The sequence below is a fragment of the Mus caroli genome, chromosome 6 (genome assembly GCF_900094665.2).
Source record: "Mus caroli chromosome 6, CAROLI_EIJ_v1.1, whole genome shotgun sequence".
NCBI lineage: Eukaryota > Metazoa > Chordata > Mammalia > Rodentia > Muridae > Mus > Mus caroli.
In genome coordinates, this window is record NC_034575.1 from 25605068 (window position 1) to 25624479 (window position 19412).

Genomic DNA, 19412 nt, shown 5'->3' on the forward strand with positions numbered 1-19412 from the left:
CCCCTCTCATGGGTTATAGCCAGTCGAGTAAGTATTTTTTTTTTTTTTTTTTTTTTTTTTTTTTTTAATGTTGGCTTGTTGGTTCTTTCCCAGACTTGATATTTAGTGTTACATCTTATTTGCATAGATTCTTTAGGTTAAATCCAGTACATGATATTTTAATTGCTTTTAATTAAATTCTGAAAACATGCTACCTAAGTTTTATTCCACTAGCAGTATTAATTTAAATCCAGTACTGTTGGCAAGGTATTTTATTGTTTGAATAATCTGAAATATGTCACATACAGAAAAAGTTCCCATCACTATTAGCCCATCTTTGTTTTATTTTTGAGTTGCATGTCTTCTGCTAATATCTAGACAAATGGTATAAGCTCAGGTGATCCACTGGGAAGAACTGTCACATCTTAGGTGTGATAAATATTGATTAGGGACAAAGAAGCTTTAGCTTGCTGTGATTATAGTATTTTAACTGTTTTTCCTTTTTATTTAAAAATTTGACTTTTTAATGTCAGCTAAAATATGATGACGAACAAACTGTTTTAAGGGTTTTCATGTAAAGCATGTCATTACAATTTAAAAGCACAGAGTAAGAGGAAGCTCCTGAAGTTCTGTTAGCTTGCATTCTAACGCAGCATTGTGATTATCATTCATTTAGTCTGAACCTTTTGACTGGATTAGATTTTGGTGTCGTCAAGGCTGCCTTGCATGCAGTTTGCCTAATTTCTCATTCTCCTCCTTCTAGATTCTGTCGGTGTGGTCGGAAGCCCTGAGATAGTTGTGCTTTTACATGGCTTTCCAACATCCAGCTATGACTGGTACAAGGTAATGATATTTCTAGGTCTGGCTTATGTCCTAAAAAATACTCAAACTCAAGATTTTTTTTTGTTGTTGTTGTTCTGGTCAGCCCTAGAATTCTTTTGCAGATTTGAACTGTTTGATAAAATCTCATTAAATGTAGAATTGCTTTTTATGTACTGTAAGGGGAGTAAAATACTGACGGCAGACAGGGACACTGCCAAACTAAAGCTGGAGTTAGGCTCTCCGTCCAGTGGCATGCAGGCCTGTTTGCTGTGGGGCTGGGCAGTGGGAGCAGGGCGCTCACCATGCTTACTTTCTTAACAGATCTGGGAAGGGCTGACCCTGAGGTTCCATCGAGTGATCGCCCTTGATTTCTTAGGCTTTGGCTTCAGTGACAAGCCGGTAAGCAGCAGCTGGGTGTGGTCCGTGATGGGGGTAGGTGGGTGGGTACAAATGAGGGTCTGGCAGGCACTGTTAACATCATGCTATATCTTTGGCTTTCCTTTCCTCAGAGACCACATCAGTATTCCATATTTGAGCAGGCCAGCATTGTAGAGTCCCTTCTGCGGCACCTGGGGCTCCAGAACCGCAGAATCAACCTGCTGTCTCACGATTATGGAGATATTGTTGCTCAGGAACTGCTGTACAGGTCAGTGAAACCAGACTTCTGTCCTCTGCACAGATGTCGTAGCTTTAGATAATGGGAAACTGAAGTATTCTGGGATCATCACACCTCTAGGGGTCGTCTGCAGCCCTTTTGGGGAGTCAGTTTCTGAGCTACATGTGTCTTTCTTCTTGCCCTGCTCCAGGTACAAGCAGAATCGATCTGGCCGGCTCACCATAAAGAGTCTCTGTCTGTCCAATGGAGGTAATTGCCTTGGTGGTAGGTGGAAAAGTAGGGTGTAGTTTCAAAAAGTCACCCTTTTAAGTCACACAAGAAAAAAAAATTTAAAAATAATCTGATATTATAAACAGACACCATACATAGGGTATCTTTTACCTTCATTGTGCCATGAGTAGTTTTCATGGTTGATGGTATTTATGGAATACATATTTTCAAATCTATAGCAAATAAAAGGATAGCCATGATGGCAGGATACCTCAATGGGCGAAGGGGCTTGTTGCCCAGTCTGTGATATGACTTTGATTCTGGAACCTACATTGTGGGAGGAGAAGACTGACTCCTCCGGGCTGTCCTCAGACCTCTGCCATGTGTCTTGGCACGAATATATACATAAGCACAATGAATACACATTTTTTTTGTTGTTTGTTTCTAAAGAGCCAGGTGCAGTGGTGTACACCTTTAATTCCAACACTTGGGGGACAGAGGCAGGTGGATCTCTGAGTTCAAGGCCAGCCTGGTTTACATAATGAGTTCCAGGACATCCAGGGCCTGGAACCAACCCTGTCCTGAAAACAAAAACAAAAACAAAAAATAAAGGGGCTATCACAAACATAATTCTGTTGATCTGGCTGGTAAGCTACATTCATAAACTCTTAATTGGTGGTAGTGCCAGGTGCCAGCTGGGAATGAGTCTTACCATTTGGAAGTTTTGGGATTTTTTTTTTTTTTTGTGTGTGTGTGTTTATCTTTTCTATCATGGAGATGCTCATTAATCCAGAAATGCCCAAATGCCCCAAACTGAATGCCTCCAGGGCAGCCTGGGACAAGAGTAGTGGGTCTGTCCCTTTATCAGTGGAAACAAAGAGTGAATTTTCTTTTACAAGAGCCTACCTACGGAAACATACATGTGTTTGTAGAGGAGCTTGTTACTACCACTGTGCTCTGAGCACTGGGGTGAGCTGAAGGGAGTGTAAGTGTAGGCAGCCGTGTGTGCGGTATGGAGGAGCATATAAATTACTCTCCATTTTTGTACCTTAAAGCAAGGAAAGCAAGCCCAATTTGTGGCAATTTGTCTATTAAACAGAGCACCTTGTAGTAATTAGCAGTATAGTCATGCCTCAGTTGGTACATGCTCATGCAGTTCTGTGTTGAGTACGAGTTGTTGTGCAGTGCCTCGCTGTTTGTACTCATAATTCTGTTTTAGCAGCACAGACTTCACGTGTACCAGCGAATGGGTAGACAGTCTCTGGGAGTAGCTGGGAAAGGACTCACAAGCCTCTCTTTCCACAGGTATCTTTCCTGAGACGCATCGTCCTCTCCTTCTCCAAAAGGTTGGCAGCTTCACTGCATAGCTCCTTGGTTTAGACATCTGTGACATTAAAAAAACTAAAAACAAAACAAACAAACAAAACAAAAAACCTGGCACCTTTTAAGGACCATACCTGTGATGATGAGCCAGTCTATTGAAATCTAATTTATTATGAATTCACATTAATCAAGTAATTGTTTTCCTCAGTCAAATAAAGCAGGCTCTCCTACATGAAACCAAACATTTCTGAGAAATAAGAGATGAACAAATATTTAGCAAAATACAACTCTATGAAGATCTGTATCTTAAGTATGATATTTAACTAAGCTAAGATCCTAAGTTGATGCCTTCATCAGTTATAAGGGATTATACACTTTTTTCAGAAGATATGGCTAAGTTCTATTTTAGTTTCTGATGTAAAAGCTTTTGTGTTGGAGTTGTGAGCTCCGTCTGGATCCTTGATTTTTACTTCCATTTCTTATTCCCTGCAGCTCCTCAAAGATGGAGGTGTGCTTTCCCCCATCCTCACCAGGCTCATGAACTTCTTCGTGTTCTCTCGAGGGTAAGTCATCATCAAAGACTGACTATGCACCAACAGCAGTGTAATCAAACAGTCCTGGACCACAGCTAGCCTGGGCTTGGAGATTTTGTAGCTGTCTGGCACTCTGAACTCCTCCACACAGCCTCACCTTCCTGCCTTTCTACTCTTTTCAGTCTCACTCCAGTCTTTGGACCGTATACTCGACCCACTGAGAGTGAGCTGTGGGACATGTGGGCTGTGATTCGCAACAATGATGGCAACCTGGTCATCGACAGGTAAGCCCTCAAGGAGGGGCAGATGTCAGGTTATCTGTTCTGCCCCTTGCTGGCTTACTCCGGCATAGGCAGGCTGGTTAGGGATTATGAGACAAACTTTAAGCAGTCCTGGTCTGTTTTCCAGGAAGGAAATCAGGCATACGATGAGACTTGCTCCTAAAGCATTTGGCATAAATAGAATTTGGATAAATAGCTGCAAGTCTTAATGCTTATTTACATGAAAATGACTCATTGGCTGGCTTATCCTTCTTTACTTTTGCTTAACATTATATGTGACAGAATGTTTTAATCATAGTTTTGAAGGGAATGAATGTGTCTCTCTTAAATACAACGCTCCTCCTCTCGCCTGTTTTTTCAGTAGCAACAGAGAAACCTAGGTTTAAAGAAACATGTTTAAGTCACAGAGCTGGCTAGTAGTGGAATCAAAACTGGATTCTTAGACTCGTGTTTTAAATTAAGCAACATTAATTACTCCTTCTGAAGACTGCATTCCCTGTGTTATAACCACGTGCTTATGCTGGTGGGCAGTGTGCTCACGTGCTGACATGGGTGGATGCGTGGGGCAAGCTCTCCTGTCCGAGGCTGCTTCTGGGTGGCGGGTGGCGACACTTCTCTGGGCCTGCTCTGCCCCGCTGACTCGCCTGTGTTATAGTCTTTTACAGTACATTAATCAAAGGAAGAAATTCAGAAGACGCTGGGTGGGAGCACTTGCTTCTGTGTCCATCCCCAGTGAGTATTTGTGCATAGTTTTTTGTTACTCTAGACAGGAACATTTGGGGAATAGTGATGTAACATAATTACAACTCATAAAATCTCCATGTGGGGTTGCCAGATTTAGTAAATAAAAGCATGCACTCAAGTAAATCTGAGTCTTCCAATAAAAACAGCTACGTTTGGCCTAAGTATCTGCTATATGACATTTAGGACATTCTTTTTACCTTTACCCTCACATTAAAAAACAAAACCCCAAACACAAACTGTTCACCTGGCCCACTTAGCCAGCTACTCTTTATTCACTGGCACTCCTATTCCAAACGGCTGGCTTACAGAGTTGGGGTGTAAGGTCGAGGCACTACCACACATACAGCTGGCATGGCAGTATGGGAATTGCCTGCCACTGTAAATATCAAACTGTTGGGACAGGCGGCCAGTAAGGTAGGTACTGAGGCTGTGCCCTCTCTTCTTCCACGTTTAAAAGGGAAACAAACAGCACAGTGCCTCCCACATACTAGTTACTGATCAACAAACTGTTGGCGGACTTCAGCTGTCAGAGGTCAGTTACAGAAGAGGAAACTTCAGGGAGGGATGGTTCTAGCTACCTTTCTGAGAAGCCGATCTTGCAAGTGAGCTGCCTCCTTTGGATCAGAGTACAGAAGAGCCAGAGGGACCAGATCGTTCCATTTACAAGACTGACTTGCTCTATAAGCTCACCTAACAATAAGTGAGGATTTGTATCATAAAATTTTTAGTCACTTTTTTTTTAAAAATTTAATGAATGGAGGTTAATTTTAGGGTAGCAGCAGGAGCACAGATGTGAGTTGTTAGAAATTTCCTCCTCTTCTTTTTCCTAGTTCATTTTATCTATGGGCCATTGGATCCTATAAATCCGTATCCAGAGTTTTTGGAGCTGTACAGGTGAGTCCTCGGAGTAGTTCATCCTGACACTTCGTGGCACTAGCTATTGCATCTGACCTCACTGGAAACAAAATAAACAGACCATTTAGGGATAGGGAATCTTACTCTTCCCAAGAGGACAGATCAAGAGATTTGTATTACTTTCTCTGGATTCACACATTCTGTTCTCACTGTCATGGCTGCCATCATTCCATGTGTCCATCTGAGCCAGTTCACTCATCTCAGCTGAGCAGTTATCAACAGCTCACCATGAGAAACGCCCCTTCACTGGCTGTTATCCTTTAGGAACTTACTTAGAAGGTGCTTGTCTGTCATACAAGAATCTTTCTGACCTTCCTGTGCCCTAGTGGATACAACCTGGCAAAAGCCAGCTTGCTTATAATTTTAAACAATCTCCTCGTGAGATTAAGGAAGGTTCTTTGTTTATCTTTGCTTGGGCAGTGAGTTGCTGGGTGAGCCACTTGTTGATGCTTCTCTAAGGAGCTGAAAGTCATGTTGTGAGGACTGTGACAGAAGTGTTGTATTTGCCAGATGTTGTCTGTTGGGTTCTGAACAACTGAAACCACTGTAAGTGGAGTTGGCAAGTTTATCTGCCTAAGGTACCGTTTCCCAGTAGGAGATGAGTAATGCTGTTGATTCCTTCCAGTGTGGTGTGTCTGTAGGGTACCTGCGGGGCTTCCCATGCCTTACATCCTCTCATCCTCCAGCCTCAAGTTCACCTCCATGCTGTTCTCTTCCACTAGGAAAACGCTGCCGCGGTCCACAGTGTCGATTCTGGATGACCACATTAGCCACTACCCACAGCTAGAGGATCCCATGGGCTTCTTGAATGCATATATGGGCTTCATCAACTCCTTCTGAGCTGGAAAGAGTAGCCTCCCTGTATTACCTCTCCCATTCTCGTATCTGTGTGTATTCCACTTAGAAATGCCCAAAAGAGGTCCTGGCCATCAAATACTATCCTTTCATCAAAGTCCATTTCCTTCACATTGGTGAACAAACTACAGGAATCAGGCAGCTGGAATTCTATAGGGTGACACAATAGTCCACCTCATCTCTAAGGGTGACATGATAATCCTCTCATTTCTGTGACATCTGACCAAATAAATAGAGCTGCTGCTGTTTTGTGTTATTAGGGCGTTCTGACTAATAACACTTCTCATTTATGTAGAAAAACAGCATTAGATATTCTTTTTTGGTGTTAAATACTCCAAAAAACCCCAAAACATAATAACAACAAAAACCCAGTTTCTGTGGACTGTATTAAAATATTTAGAAATGCTCCCTTCCGGCCCAATCCTAACTGGAATACAGAGTGAGGGAGGAGCTTGCTATCTCCCTTTCAGGATCGGTTACAGTTTATGAGAGGGATTATCTTGTCACTCTTTTACATTTTGTTTCATCGGCTGCTTCTACTAGACATTTTTGTTTAAACAGATATTGGCTTACAGGGCTGGGGAAGTAGCTCAGTGGTAGTGTGCCTGCCTAGCATGTTAAAGCCCTTGAGTTCAGTTCCCAGCACTGTTCCCAACCCCCTCAACTCCCCCCACCCCAGCCCATCGAACCTAAATAGACATTGGCGTAAATACAGTGTTCTGAGTATGCGTCTAAGATTGATTTGCATACTCGTGTATATATTTACAAACAGTTGGCCCTTGCTAAGAAGAAAACCTCATTATATATAGAATTTGTGAATAAACAGGTTGAAATTATTTGCAGAATTTCCTAAAACTGCAAGGTATTAAGAACTGCATCTGTGCCAGAGATTTACTGTTATTGTTTAGAAAGTCCAAGCTGAACAGTAAATAACAGCCTGCCTTCTCGCATCTCAGAGCTTAGGGGCATGCTCCTCCAGGGCTGAAGTGGAGGGGAGGGGACATGTAAGTGCGGAATGAATGTCCATTGGCTCCTCTATGATGGCCGCTCAGCATCCTGCTGGCTGTTCAGAAAGGCTTTCTCATATGACTCCTGTACTTAAACAGGCAAGTTTCCAGAGACGTTAAGAACAAATTCTGAAAGACCTAAGAGCAAATGGTGCTGAATACTTTTTTAAACCACAGTTTTAACTTAGTTAAAGCAGCATTATTGATTATTTTAAATTCGTTTTTTAAATTAGAAATTTCAAGTATAGCAACTTTGAAACTGGAATGAATGAGTGTTTATTTTCTATTAATAAAAACAAACTGTGACAAAAATGGATTGCGGCTTCCCCTCCCCCTCCACCCTTCTGGGATAAAATTTTCCAGCATTGCCAAGAGTTTTTCACACAATAAATAGAAGCATGTAATGAAGCTAAGCAGCTGTAGAATAGCATAAGTAGTATCTGATTTTCAAGCCCACTCAAGGCTGCATTGTCGCACCAAGGCTGAGTGAGTGAGACATGAGGGAAGGAACTCTAAAGCTCATGCTCAAAGACAGACAGACAGACAGACGTTTGATCTGCTGGCACAGGGCCAAAAACACTTGGATTTGCTTCTTCAAAGTCATCATTATTAATCTTTATGTGTGATTCTGGAAAGATCATGCCACTAGCCTAAAAACCACCAATAGGGAGGGCATAGCAACATCACCCTTCCCAGCAAGAACTTATCCCACAGAAGCCAAGATAACATCCACAGGCGTTCTCTCTTTGCTTCTCACAGTCACCTGCATGGTCACTCCATCAGCTAGGGCCAGCCTGGACCGCACCAATAAGTCATAGCCACCTCTGTATACACCTGAGAGAAAAAGCGAGGAAAAGAATATTAAGAACTTCAAATAATCTCTGATTAATGGAATTTATCATGTTTTGCCCATACTTCCTTTCTATTATTTTAGCCTTTATACAAATTCACAGGAAATTAATCCTACAAACAATCCTACTTTTTAAAATGTTGATATGAAATACCAGGTACATGGAGGTAGTCAGTGACACTGCCTGGTGCACTCAGGTAGTGGTCAGTGAGAGTAGCAACAGCATCTGTTACACATTAAAGTATTTTAGCCAGATGTGCCCCTAAAGAATAACCTAAGGAGAGCCTGTAAAATCAACTCCTCATTCTAACTAGCTTTCCTATAGTTACACAATGGACAACAGAAGCAGCAGGGCAAGGAGGGCCTCTCCTTGCCCGGTCCTGATGGAAGTCTCTTACCTGCTAGATAGAGGGAGTGGGAATTCTTATTCTCGGGGACTTTATCTGATCTCTCACATGGCTGCATACCAAGAAATGTGATGATGTTGTTGACAGCTTCTGTGGAGAAATTTAATGCAACAAGAATTAGAAAAGTTAAACATGTGGGTCTGCCTCTGCCCCACCATGTCCTAAGAGCTGCAGGTGCACAGGGCTGTAGACTAGAGGGAGGCTCCTAGCCTAGAAAATGGCTGATTTGGTCAGATGATGAAGACAGGCCCCTGTTTTTGAGCAGAGAGGAATTCTTTTGAGAACTGCATGCACGCCTCCTGGGTTTTATACTGGCTCCAGGCAGCCCATTGCAGCAAAGTTCTTACCTTCAAGGGTTTTTGTAGAGCTCAGGGCAAAGGTTTCCTCTTTTTCAAAGGCATCTCCCACCTCTTCCCAGGCAGCAGCGAAGTTAGGTTTTAGTATCTTCTGAATATGATCAGACACAGTTACTTCAAGATCTTCCAGCTAGTGGGCAACAAGCAGGGGTCAGTAAATAAAAGTTCTTTGAGTCTACAACAAAGATAGAAGAAACTGATCACCTATTATTATGTCTCCAAACCATACAAAGGGCCTGAAGGAAGCCCTTCCTCACTAATGTGGTCTGGGTGAGTCCAATGCTAGCTATAGGTCCTAGTAGAGAGGAGCAAGAACAACTTGGAAAGAGCTAAGTGTAGGCTGAGTGCCGATTGCCCTGAGGTGCACAGTAGTCATGTTGTCACACTCAGAGTTGAGGGCATATAGCACCTTCTGAACTTGACACCCCACCCCTCCTTTCTGTCAAAGCTTTTCAGTCCAGGACTTGTCAATATTAAAACCGACCAAATGAAAGTTTGCAGAAGCAAAACCAAAACCTATATTATAAGCAAATTCAATCACATTAAAAGTGATGTAATTATCTCTTAGTTATTCTCATTAAAGGGCGTGGGGAAACAGTGAATTCCTTTGCTATAATTACAAAGTGCTCCATTTAAATCCTGGCATGACAGTTCCTTTACAGAGAAGGCTAGTCTAGGTCCCGTGAGTTTTGTCAGCTCTTTATAGAAAAATGCTCTTGTGGCAAGAAGTCATTTAATGTGGAAAGATCTCTGCAGGGAAGACTCACCACATATTCATCATCATATCCATCTTCATCTGGAATTCCAGTATTAGGGTCACAATCCCGGACTGTGAACTTCATGGTACAGCTAAAGGTGCCTGCAACTGGAGGGAGGAGCAGGGAAACCACATGAGTGGACAGAGCATGCACACTTCCATCATTGCTGAGGACGTACCACCCATGCTCAGCACTGTGTTCCACATCTTCACGTCTAACATAGACGTGCATGCCCTGTTTGAAGGTAGTAGTTCTTGAAGCAGCTTGCAAGCTGATCAAAAAGTCAGTTTCACAAAGCAAGATTTGAAAATATTTCTGTACTGTGGACTAGAACAGTGCACAGAAGAGGATACTGTTTTTGTGTTGATGTGGAAAAAGTAGGGGGAGAGATTTTGGTGGGACTTTTTGTCATGCAGGTGAAAAAGTCTATTTTGAAAAATTTAGAACCACTCATTGCTCTAATATACAACAAAGCAAACAATACTAACAGCAAAGCAGACAGCTCATTAGAGTAACACTGACCAAGTGCATGGTCTCAATGCTGTCTTTAAATTGTGGACTGAGTGGATCCACACAACACCAGAATAAACTCCTCTACATCAACCTTCAATGTGCAGTAAAGAGGTCAAAGTGAGGTTTTATTATTGATAACGTCTGTTTCACAATGGAAAAACACACAGCCACTGTATGTGTCAGATGATTGACAAATAAATGAGTAATAAAAATTGACACAATTTTGGAAAGTAAAATTTTGATGAAGACAGGGTTTTCTAAACAGTTTAAAGGAGAGAATTTGGCCAGCAGGGATGGAGGAAAGGTGTCTCTAGGTTGGTCAGGGATCTGGACAGGACGCACATGTATACAGTACTAGAAACTGAAACACCAGGAAGCTATTGTGGAGGCTAAGCAAGAGAAGGAGACTCAAATGTAAACAGATGACAGTATGAGCACCAAGAGGTACCTGTTCAGTCTGTAAACATTCATTCCATCCCTCCATAATGCATCCATTCATCCCTCTTTCCTTCCCTTTCTCCCTTATATAATTGATATATATGAGTAATCTATTGATGACACTACAATTCAATGCCATAAATCCTTCAATATAAAATTTAATAGAGTGCTATGTAAAGTTGCAGGATTAGGAGTCTGGGGATAAATTAGAGACAAAATGAATGGCAGACAGCTAGACCACGGACTGGGACAAACTGGATGAATTTTATGCAAAAGACAAGAAAGAGGCCATTTCAGTACTGTGGATGTGACAGATAGGAAAGGATAGAAGAGGGATGTGTAAAAAGAACCTTTGTGGCAGTTTTCTTTAACTGATCTGGTTGACACAATGAGGACTTGCAAGGAATCTGCCAAGGGCTACAGTACAAATCATGGTAGTAATGCATCAGTGTGGCTAGAGAAAAGGGAAACCCTGGGAGAACAGAGAGGAAGTCAGAGGGGCCATCAGGGCAGGAGCAGAACTTTACTATCATAAAGACTACAGCTTCATGAAACAGGAAAGGCAAAACCCGAAGGGAACAAAGAAAACAAAACCTGCAGATCCATGTTAAAGAGGCTTAAAAAGTGAGGTACATTTTATGAGGATTTGCTAAGGAGATGAGTATGGAAAGAATACAGAGTTGGGAAGATAAGTGCTGAAGCTGCACAGGAAGAAGGATGTGTAGCTGGGCTGGGATACAGTGTCTAGTGAGCACAAGTCAGAGTGGGAAGTTGGAGGAGTTAACCATCGAGGGGAAGACCATGGCAAAAGAATACAGACCTGAAGACTCCTAGATAGCTGTAGAAAAAGGTGTGCCAAGAGAGGGTTGAAGGAGACAATCATCCACATAGGTCTAGACTGAGCTGAAAATAGAGTCAATACAGGACACAGGAAATTAAGGAGCATGAAAAGTATGTTAAGCAGTGATGGGGGTGGGGGTGGGGGTAGAGTGGTTGTTTACCTAGCAGCGCTGAATTCATGGTAATGCTGCACCCAGAACAGAAGGGATGCACAGAATATCAATGCTAAAGTTAACCTCAGATATAAGAGCCAGCACTAAGGAATGACAGGTATTAGATGAAAGTTAATACTGTATTCTTAGGCCCCAATTCAGGAGGGAATGAAAATGAAAAGGTAGACTGGAAGCAAAGGGAAGGAAACACATGCAGAAGGCCACCAAGCAGAGACAGTGTAGAAGAGAGGGCTCAGATGGTAAGCCCTGTACATCTAATTGGCCACATTTGGGCATAGAGACCATGGTGAGCAAACAGTATGAGAAGGAAGGACTGAACAGGAAGTGTTGGAGGGAAATTGTAGGATCTGGTTGTTAAGGAAGGGAAAGTTTATAAGGATGAAGATGCCAGATTGCTGATGGAGTGACAGCTGACAGCTTTATGGAGGTATTAGGATTCCTTAGTGGACAGTATGGACAGGTAGCTTGTCCTGAGACTAGGTTACTGTTACAACATGGGGAGTGAGTGAAGATTATGAGGAAGTAAATACATCTGAAGAAGAATTGTGCATCCATGATGACTATAGTGGGGTGGAAATGGACCTCGTGGCAGGTAGTGAAGATAGTGCAGACTATTGCATGGTGTGGCATTGACATAACTGACATGCTCTGTGGAGCCTGGCTGACAGTGAGTGACACGATCCCTACGCAGCCTTGTATGACAGTATTACAGACAAGACAGGTTGGAATCTGAAGAAGGAAAAAGTAGGTAACATTGGGGTGGAAGGACAGTGAGTACAGAGGGTGTGTAGGGAGGGGCATTATAGAAACCAGACGAGAAATACTAGGGAGAAAAGTGACAGAGTTGACTTTGCAGTAGAGAATTGTGAGTTATGCTAGATTGCAACCAAAGATGGAGAGATGAATGTAGCTAAAACACTGTGATGAAGGGTGTCATCTGGTAATCTTTCCTTGACTGGCATCTGAAACAACCAATATGACCAAGACTTAAGGGTCAAGTAGTATATAAATAGGTTAGGTCTGAACCATGGCCAATTGCAAGGACCCTCTGAAAATCCTAGACTGAAAAGCGGGGGGAAAAGAGATGCAAGAGAAGACTGCTTAACCCATAATGACATAAAGATAGCCACTGTGGGTAAAAGCAATTATGTGGTTAACACAAGTGTCAGTGTCTAGGGTCACACAGGAACAAGGACTGAAGAGCACCCAGGAAAGATGGCAAGTACCGATAGGAAGGCTATGGAGGAGAAAGACTGGGAGCCTCTCTGGGACCACTGTGTGAAGGAGCCTGAACTGGCAGATAGGTAATGGTGTGCCCAGGATGGAATCTGTAGGACTGAAAGAGTGGGTTTCAGGCTGCATGGTGGATCTTAAAGCCAAATTTAAAAAATGGCATTTGCAGTGGGGGAAAAATAAAGCATTGAGTTAGGTGAGGCTTTGGTGGGAGTTTTAATTCAAGGAATCAAGAAGAGCTGGACAGGATGGACCTGGATAAAATGACACCAAATCTGAGTAGTTTGTCCATAGAATGAATAAATAATACTGGGAGAAAGGTTGGAAATTATGATGGGAACCCAACTCAGAAGTAAAACTTCACTTTCATTTTCAAGGAGAAATGGGGGTAAGCATGCATATAACTAAGGCATGGGAGTACAAGCTGTGCCTGCTGTGTGGAGTGCTGCACTCAAGTTAGTTTGTTGTATGAAGGGTTTTGTTCTTGTCTTTGAAGAGGGGAGATATTCTACAGAGAGAACCTGGCTAGATGTTCTGTTCAAGGAGAAGCAGAAGCCTGCACTAACACAGGTGGTTTCTGCATAAGGGGTTGATACTGTTTTAAGAAAAGACAGTGTGTGTGTGTGTGTGGGGGGGGTATGGGGAAATGATAGATGAAAATCAAGGCAGGTATTGGCTGGAAGGAGAAGCCCATTACGTGGCTAAAAAGACAATATAAGAAGAGAGATTAAAGTCCAGGAGTGACTGTGTGACCTAGAGAATGATTCTGAGGTAACATAGAAATGAGAGAGACCATAGCGCCATAGAGGTTTCTAGAACTATACTATCAGATCGCAATGATGAGTGCATGGAAAACAGAAGAGGCAGGAGAGTTTGGATAAACTCGCTCACTCTTTATGCTGGGTGTGAAATTTGTAACTAAAGGGCTTGACAGAGGGAAAGGGATGGACATTTCTGTAATTTCCCCCCTGGCCACAGACCTGGATTAGAAACTCAGGAAATCTCAGCAGGTTGAATGAGGTATGCAGAATGCTTAAGGTATGGGAAGAAAAGGCAGTTACGTGTGAGGTTGGATTGGCTGGGGTGTTGTTAGAGAATCTTGTAGAACCAAGAAAAGAGAGAGAAATGAGAAGCAATCAGGTGTGTGTGGGGGTACTTGAGTGGAGATAAAATAAATGAATTGAGGTTGGTTTAGAATTCTAAGGTACAGAGTTTCAGGCCAGAAAGAGGAATCCAAGTACCACTAACTTTGCAGTACACAGTCTAAAAGCAGTTAGCATGTAAAGTTCTCTCTCTCTCTCTCTCTCCCTCTCTCTTACACACATACACGCACACACACACACACACACACACACACAAACCAACCACCACCACCACCATCATCTGCTTAGGAAGCCTAGTAGCAGTGAGTTATACTTCATTTGCTAACAATGATTTCCTTGTACACATGCCTGTTTGGGGGGGACATAGTTTTGTTATGGCCATAGTACATTATCAGTAGGCTCACTTTCTTGACCAAGGACCTTAAAAAAAATGCTGTGAAATATTCCTGTCATCTTTTCAATAATATGGGCAAGATAACTCAAGAAACTCATCAGTTGGTAAGTAAACATTTCCAAAATATTTATTTATATTTTATGTAGTTAGTATGAAATGTATAACAACTTTTTATTTATGTTAAAACCATCACTTCAATGCTATAGTATGGGATAATTTTGTACTACCTACAAATGTGTTTCCTACTGAAAATTTCATTTAAAATAATTAGACAACTCTGAATGCACTGTAGTTACTATGAAAAGCCTGGGGTGAATTGCTGGTATGTACAAAGCAGGAAGAAGGTCATATAGGAAGGCAGTTCTTAAAGGAAGAAAGAAGGAGAAGACCAAGTGGTAACTGAAAACAGGACATTGGAGGGGTAATGTTCAGGAAAGTATATGTATAAAGATAGGTCAGTTGACAAGAAAGTTAAGGATTTGTGTATGTGTTTGTGTGTATGCAAGTGCACGTGCCATGTGTGTGTGTGTGTGTGTGTGTATGTGTGTGTGTGTGTATGCAAGTGCACATGCCTGCTGGCTACTGACTAATGGCCAAAGGAGGTAGACTGCTGAGTTTGAGGTCAGCCTGGGGGGTTAGAAACAAACAACAACAGAGTGAGGCTAGTGAAGCAAGAATGTAAGCTGAGAAGAGGATGAGGGGACTAGAGCAAGGCCAAAGACTGAAGGAAGGCTGGTGAGGTGGGAAGGAGGCAAGTAGCGGGACACCCATGTCCTTAGCTGTGAAGATGAACATGGCAAGGCAGCATAGTTAAGTCTAATTTTAAACAAAGGAAATGAGCAGAAACTGTATTGAGCTATTGAGAAACAAAGGAAAGAACACAAATGTGAAGAGAATATCCATGCCTAGACAGTGTGCTCAGTGACGTCAGAAAGATGTTAGAAAGCAGTGGTGGAAGGAGGTTGGAGGGAGTGAGAGTGTAAAGTTTCAAAGAAGAAAAGACAGAATGGGTAAGCCCAGGCAGGGTACAGTGGGACTAAAGGGAGCCCTAAGAAAACCAATAGATGAGATGAAATATCCTTGCAAGGTAACAGAGAGAAAAGAGAGAACAAAGGAGAAGAGATGCCAATGGATTAAGAGTGCTGAAAGTGAGCACATTATGTGTTCTCAAGGAATGTGCCCTTGGGGATAAAGAGGAGGAGCAGGAATTGAAGCACCCCTACACGCAGGATTTAGGAACCTATGGTGTAGTATGTGACTCTGATGACAGAATACCGAAAGCTGTGTGAGAAGGAAACTCATCAAACTGCTAAGAAAAGTGTTAGAAGCCTGAGCACCTTTAACATACAAGCCCATGAAAAGGTCCGTAGGTTTACAGCCTAGGTCTTATAGGAAGGCCTGAGGATCAAGTAGCAAAATAATGCACGGGAGGAAAAGGTGGAAACATTCTATAGGGGATGGGGGAGGAGAGGGAGGAAAGGAGGGGAAGCTGCTTGGAGGAGATTTTCAGGTTTCTCTCAGAGTTAGAAAAAGCCCAGTGTTGAATAGAAGCATACAGTGCTATAGTAGAGTAGGTTGTTTGGAAAGAAGGTAAATTTAAGCATAAAAAGAAAAACAGCCGGGCAGTGGTGGCGCACGCCTTTAATCCCAGCACTTGGGAGGCAGAGGCAGTCGGATTTCTGAGTTCAAGGCCAGCCTGGTCTACAAAGTGAGTTCCAGGACAGCCAGGGCTGCACAGAGAAACCCTGTCTTGAAAACAAACCACCCCCCCAACCCCCCCTAACCCCCCAAAAAACCAGATATTGGTCTTCTAAAATTCTAACAATTTTTTTAAAATGTGGAAATGAGATAAAATATCAATCATACAGGGTAGACTGTGGTGGGAACATGTTGTATGTGAAAGAGTGAACAGGCAAAGGAAGGAGTTGTGTTAAATAAAGGATCAAGACTAGGAAGCACTGAGATGCTTGAGTGAGGAGAGCTAATGGTCACCACCATTAGAGAGCTGGGGACATGGAATAGGGGAACAAAGGCCAGGGAGGAGAGGGGGCCACAGCAGTGATTCTTACCCTGGGGTGGGGGGTGGGGGGATCCACCTGAAGGGGGGGCGGGCACGGCCCCCAGGTAGCCTATCAGAACATCAGAGGGGAGCAGCAGTGACCTGCTCACAAACATTAAAAACATTAACAACAACCTTAGCTCAGAAGATGGTTCTGATAGGCTACTTGGGGGCCATGCACCCCCGGGTGAGAATCTGCTTGTGGACGTTGTACATCGTGGTGCGCACTAGGCTCCGCACCACGATGTACAACGTCCACAAGCAGGGGGATGACAGTGAGCAGCAACTGGATGCAGTGCAGAAGGGAGGTGGGAGGAAGGGTGAGAGCTGTGAGAGGGTTTCCTGTCAGGGGCAGGGAGGGCACTGCCAACTGTGCTTCCTGCTGANGACTGAGGTGGGGCAGTGAGGCTGATAGAGATGGAGGATGCATATAGGTGATGGGGCTGTGTGACTGGTTGTCCATGGGAGGCAGAGACAGAGGACAATGGTGATGAGGAGGAAGAGATTCAGGAGCAGGAAGAGTAGCTGTTAGGTTCTGAAGTGCCCAGGAAGAAAGCTGTCAGCATATCATTAGGCCAGGGTAAAGTTAGGCATTGCTATGTCAGGATGGGGTGGACTATATGGAACAGAATAGAAAATGACACAGTGACAGGAACAGAGAGCAGATGTCCCCTGAGACCTTTATCAGGGTGAGAGTCAAAGGGTGTTAAAGGAAACCAACAGGTTGCAGGGAGCCATGGATACTGAGTTCTAGATGGAAATCATAGGGTGTGGACTTGGTACAACCAGTTAGACACAGAGGACCTTTGCTTAGGAAAGGTGGTGAAAGCAGTGGGTGTGGAGGACAGGTCAAGCTGAGGGTGCATGTTTAGAGGTCGGCAGCAAACACCAGAGTATCCCAGAAGGCATCTGAAAAAGTTTCAGTCATTGAAGGAGTGACTTAAGGCAGAACAAAGTACAGCAAGAGTAAGGATCGTTTGGGCCTGGGAGAAGGGGAGAGGAGGTGAGGAGTTTGGAAAAACATGAGAGCATGGGAGAAGAGCTGGGCCACTGTGTCCAAATGAGAAAAAGTGATGAGAGGGGCAAACGTTTCAGAGAGCAGAGAGTACAGAGAGCTCAGGGAAAGGTATCACACCACATCAAAGAAGAGGAGGAGACAGATGAGCCAAGGCTGGGAGGAAAAAGAGTATGGGTAGGCCAGTCAGAACAGGGAGTAGAGATGGGGGAGGCACCTAGAAAACTCCAGGACTACCATGTTAATGAGAGATGTGCTGAGATGGTAACTGCTTTGAGGGGAAGCCCCAAAGGGAGGAAACAACTGTGTCTGATGCAGTAATAAAACGAAAAAGCTAGGATGATTAAGGGTGAGATCAGAGAGGACGTGGACTCAAGATAGCATACTAGAGAGGAAATGGCTGGTGACAGGGCAGCAATGAGAATTTCAGGAAGGGAGCAGACAAGAAGGGAAAGATGCTAGATCCTAGTGACACTGGAAGGAGACAGAGAAGGTATATGTGCTAAAGTACAAGTACAATCTTTCAGGTAAAATGCAGGGGAGAAAATGCAGAGGATGGTGAGGCAAGGGTTATATCCAACTAGGAAGAAAGCTATTATTGGCTGTCATAAAAAGGCAGCAGGCAGAGTATTTGTTCGGTAGAAGAGATGATAGGAAAGACACTTGGAAGACACATAAGGGGCAGTAAGTTAAGAATTTGTGGAGGGTCAGTCTTGAACATAAGCTGGTTAGGAGAAAGTAGACGGAATCCCAAGTTTCCATATGGAGGTATTTGCAGGCATCAGGAGACATGCCAGGATCAGTGTCAAACCACAGGAGCACAGCAGAGAAGAAAACCCAATGCCCAGGCATTTGCAAACTAGCATACTTAGGGAAAATGGCACAAGGGTCACAGTGACTTCTGTTAGATCCAGAAAATGGAACAATGTTTGCACAAACAGTAAGTTGCAAAGATAGGACTGGCAGGTAATCATCTTAGGAATGTAGAGATGGACCTGTGAACACCAAGTCCAGAATGTGGGTAAAGGCCTTGTAAATGGTGGAGAAGCATCTACTGATCAGTGCTGAGAAGACATTTTGCAGGGCTAACCAGATCCTTTCTTCCCGTTTCCAGGGTGGTTAGAAGTGTGTACTGGCTGACATAGAAGGCAAGGTGTGGGGTGGGGAGTTGAAATTGGAACCCATTGGGCATTATAGGTTTTGTATTGGCGTAAAGAAGGCTAGACAAATGTCAGAGTAGGAAAATATACATGCTCTAGGAGTTTGGGCTGTGTGTAAGCTTCTCTTCTGGGTCAGCTGATCCAAAGGTGAAGAAAATTTGGAGATCGATAGGATGGGAAGCAGCACCCAAGCAGGAAGAAGGGTCTACAACCTGAAAGTGAGTGTGAAGGTTGTATGCCAAGGCTGAAAGGAGAACCAGCCAAACTGGACATCTTATAATCAGTTGGGTTCTTTTAGGGAGAAATGGAAAGGAAGGTAAGGAAGGAGAGAATGTTTTGTAGGAACTTGTCTCATGGGATGGAAAAAGGCTGAACGATTAGCAGGGGAGAAATAGGCAAAGGCAGCCAAGAGAAAGAAGAGGAGGGAATTAGTGGCAAAAACTGGTAGTGAACATTCCTGAAGAGAAAGGGGGATAAGGAGAGGAGGAGAAGTGGCTGAACAGTGAGAGAAGTTAGAACTGTGAGCTGATCCCATGAAGAAACAGGAGTGAATACTAAGAAGCAGGTTGGAGGACTGTGCTCTAGATATGAGGCAGGGAGTCTATGCTGGGCTTGCAAAGACAAGAGGCCAGCAAGGACATATGTGGGAAGATTTTTGAAAAGGAAAAGAAAGAGGTCATCTATGGAAGACAGATGGAGATGAGGCACTAGAATGGGACAGGGAGGGGAAGGGAGAGGAAGGGAGGGAGATGGAGAGAAAGACACACAGAGAGACGGAGAGAGACAGGGAGGGAGGCAGAGACAAAGAGACAGAGAGGAGGGAGGCAG

General features: G+C 43.4%; 2 protein-coding genes across 3 annotated transcripts in view; one reads left to right on the forward strand and one right to left on the reverse strand.

The window, feature by feature from the left end:
- The window catches only part of Mest, an 11380-nt gene extending 3779 nt beyond the window's left edge, over positions 1–7601 (forward strand). The window contains exons 3-12 of the mRNA XM_021165178.1: positions 743–822; positions 1123–1200; positions 1311–1447; positions 1608–1666; positions 2933–2973; positions 3443–3513; positions 3666–3767; positions 4420–4496; positions 5339–5402; positions 6146–7601. Of these exons, the coding sequence (XP_021020837.1) occupies positions 743–822; positions 1123–1200; positions 1311–1447; positions 1608–1666; positions 2933–2973; positions 3443–3513; positions 3666–3767; positions 4420–4496; positions 5339–5402; positions 6146–6263 (827 nt within the window). The 3' untranslated portion in view covers positions 6264–7601. The remainder of the gene's footprint in view (positions 1–742; positions 823–1122; positions 1201–1310; positions 1448–1607; positions 1667–2932; positions 2974–3442; positions 3514–3665; positions 3768–4419; positions 4497–5338; positions 5403–6145) is intronic.
- Copg2 (coatomer protein complex subunit gamma 2) overlaps positions 7538–19412 on the reverse strand; it is a 131677-nt gene continuing 119802 nt past the window's right edge. For both annotated transcript variants that reach the window (XM_021165176.2, XM_029478893.1), the window contains exons 21-24: positions 9666–9763; positions 8890–9028; positions 8534–8632; positions 7538–8119 (exon numbers count right to left, since the gene is read on the reverse strand). In XM_021165176.2, coding sequence (XP_021020835.1) covers positions 7989–8119; positions 8534–8632; positions 8890–9028; positions 9666–9763 — 467 coding nt within the window. In that variant the 3' untranslated portion in view covers positions 7538–7988. The remainder of the gene's footprint in view (positions 8120–8533; positions 8633–8889; positions 9029–9665; positions 9764–19412) is intronic.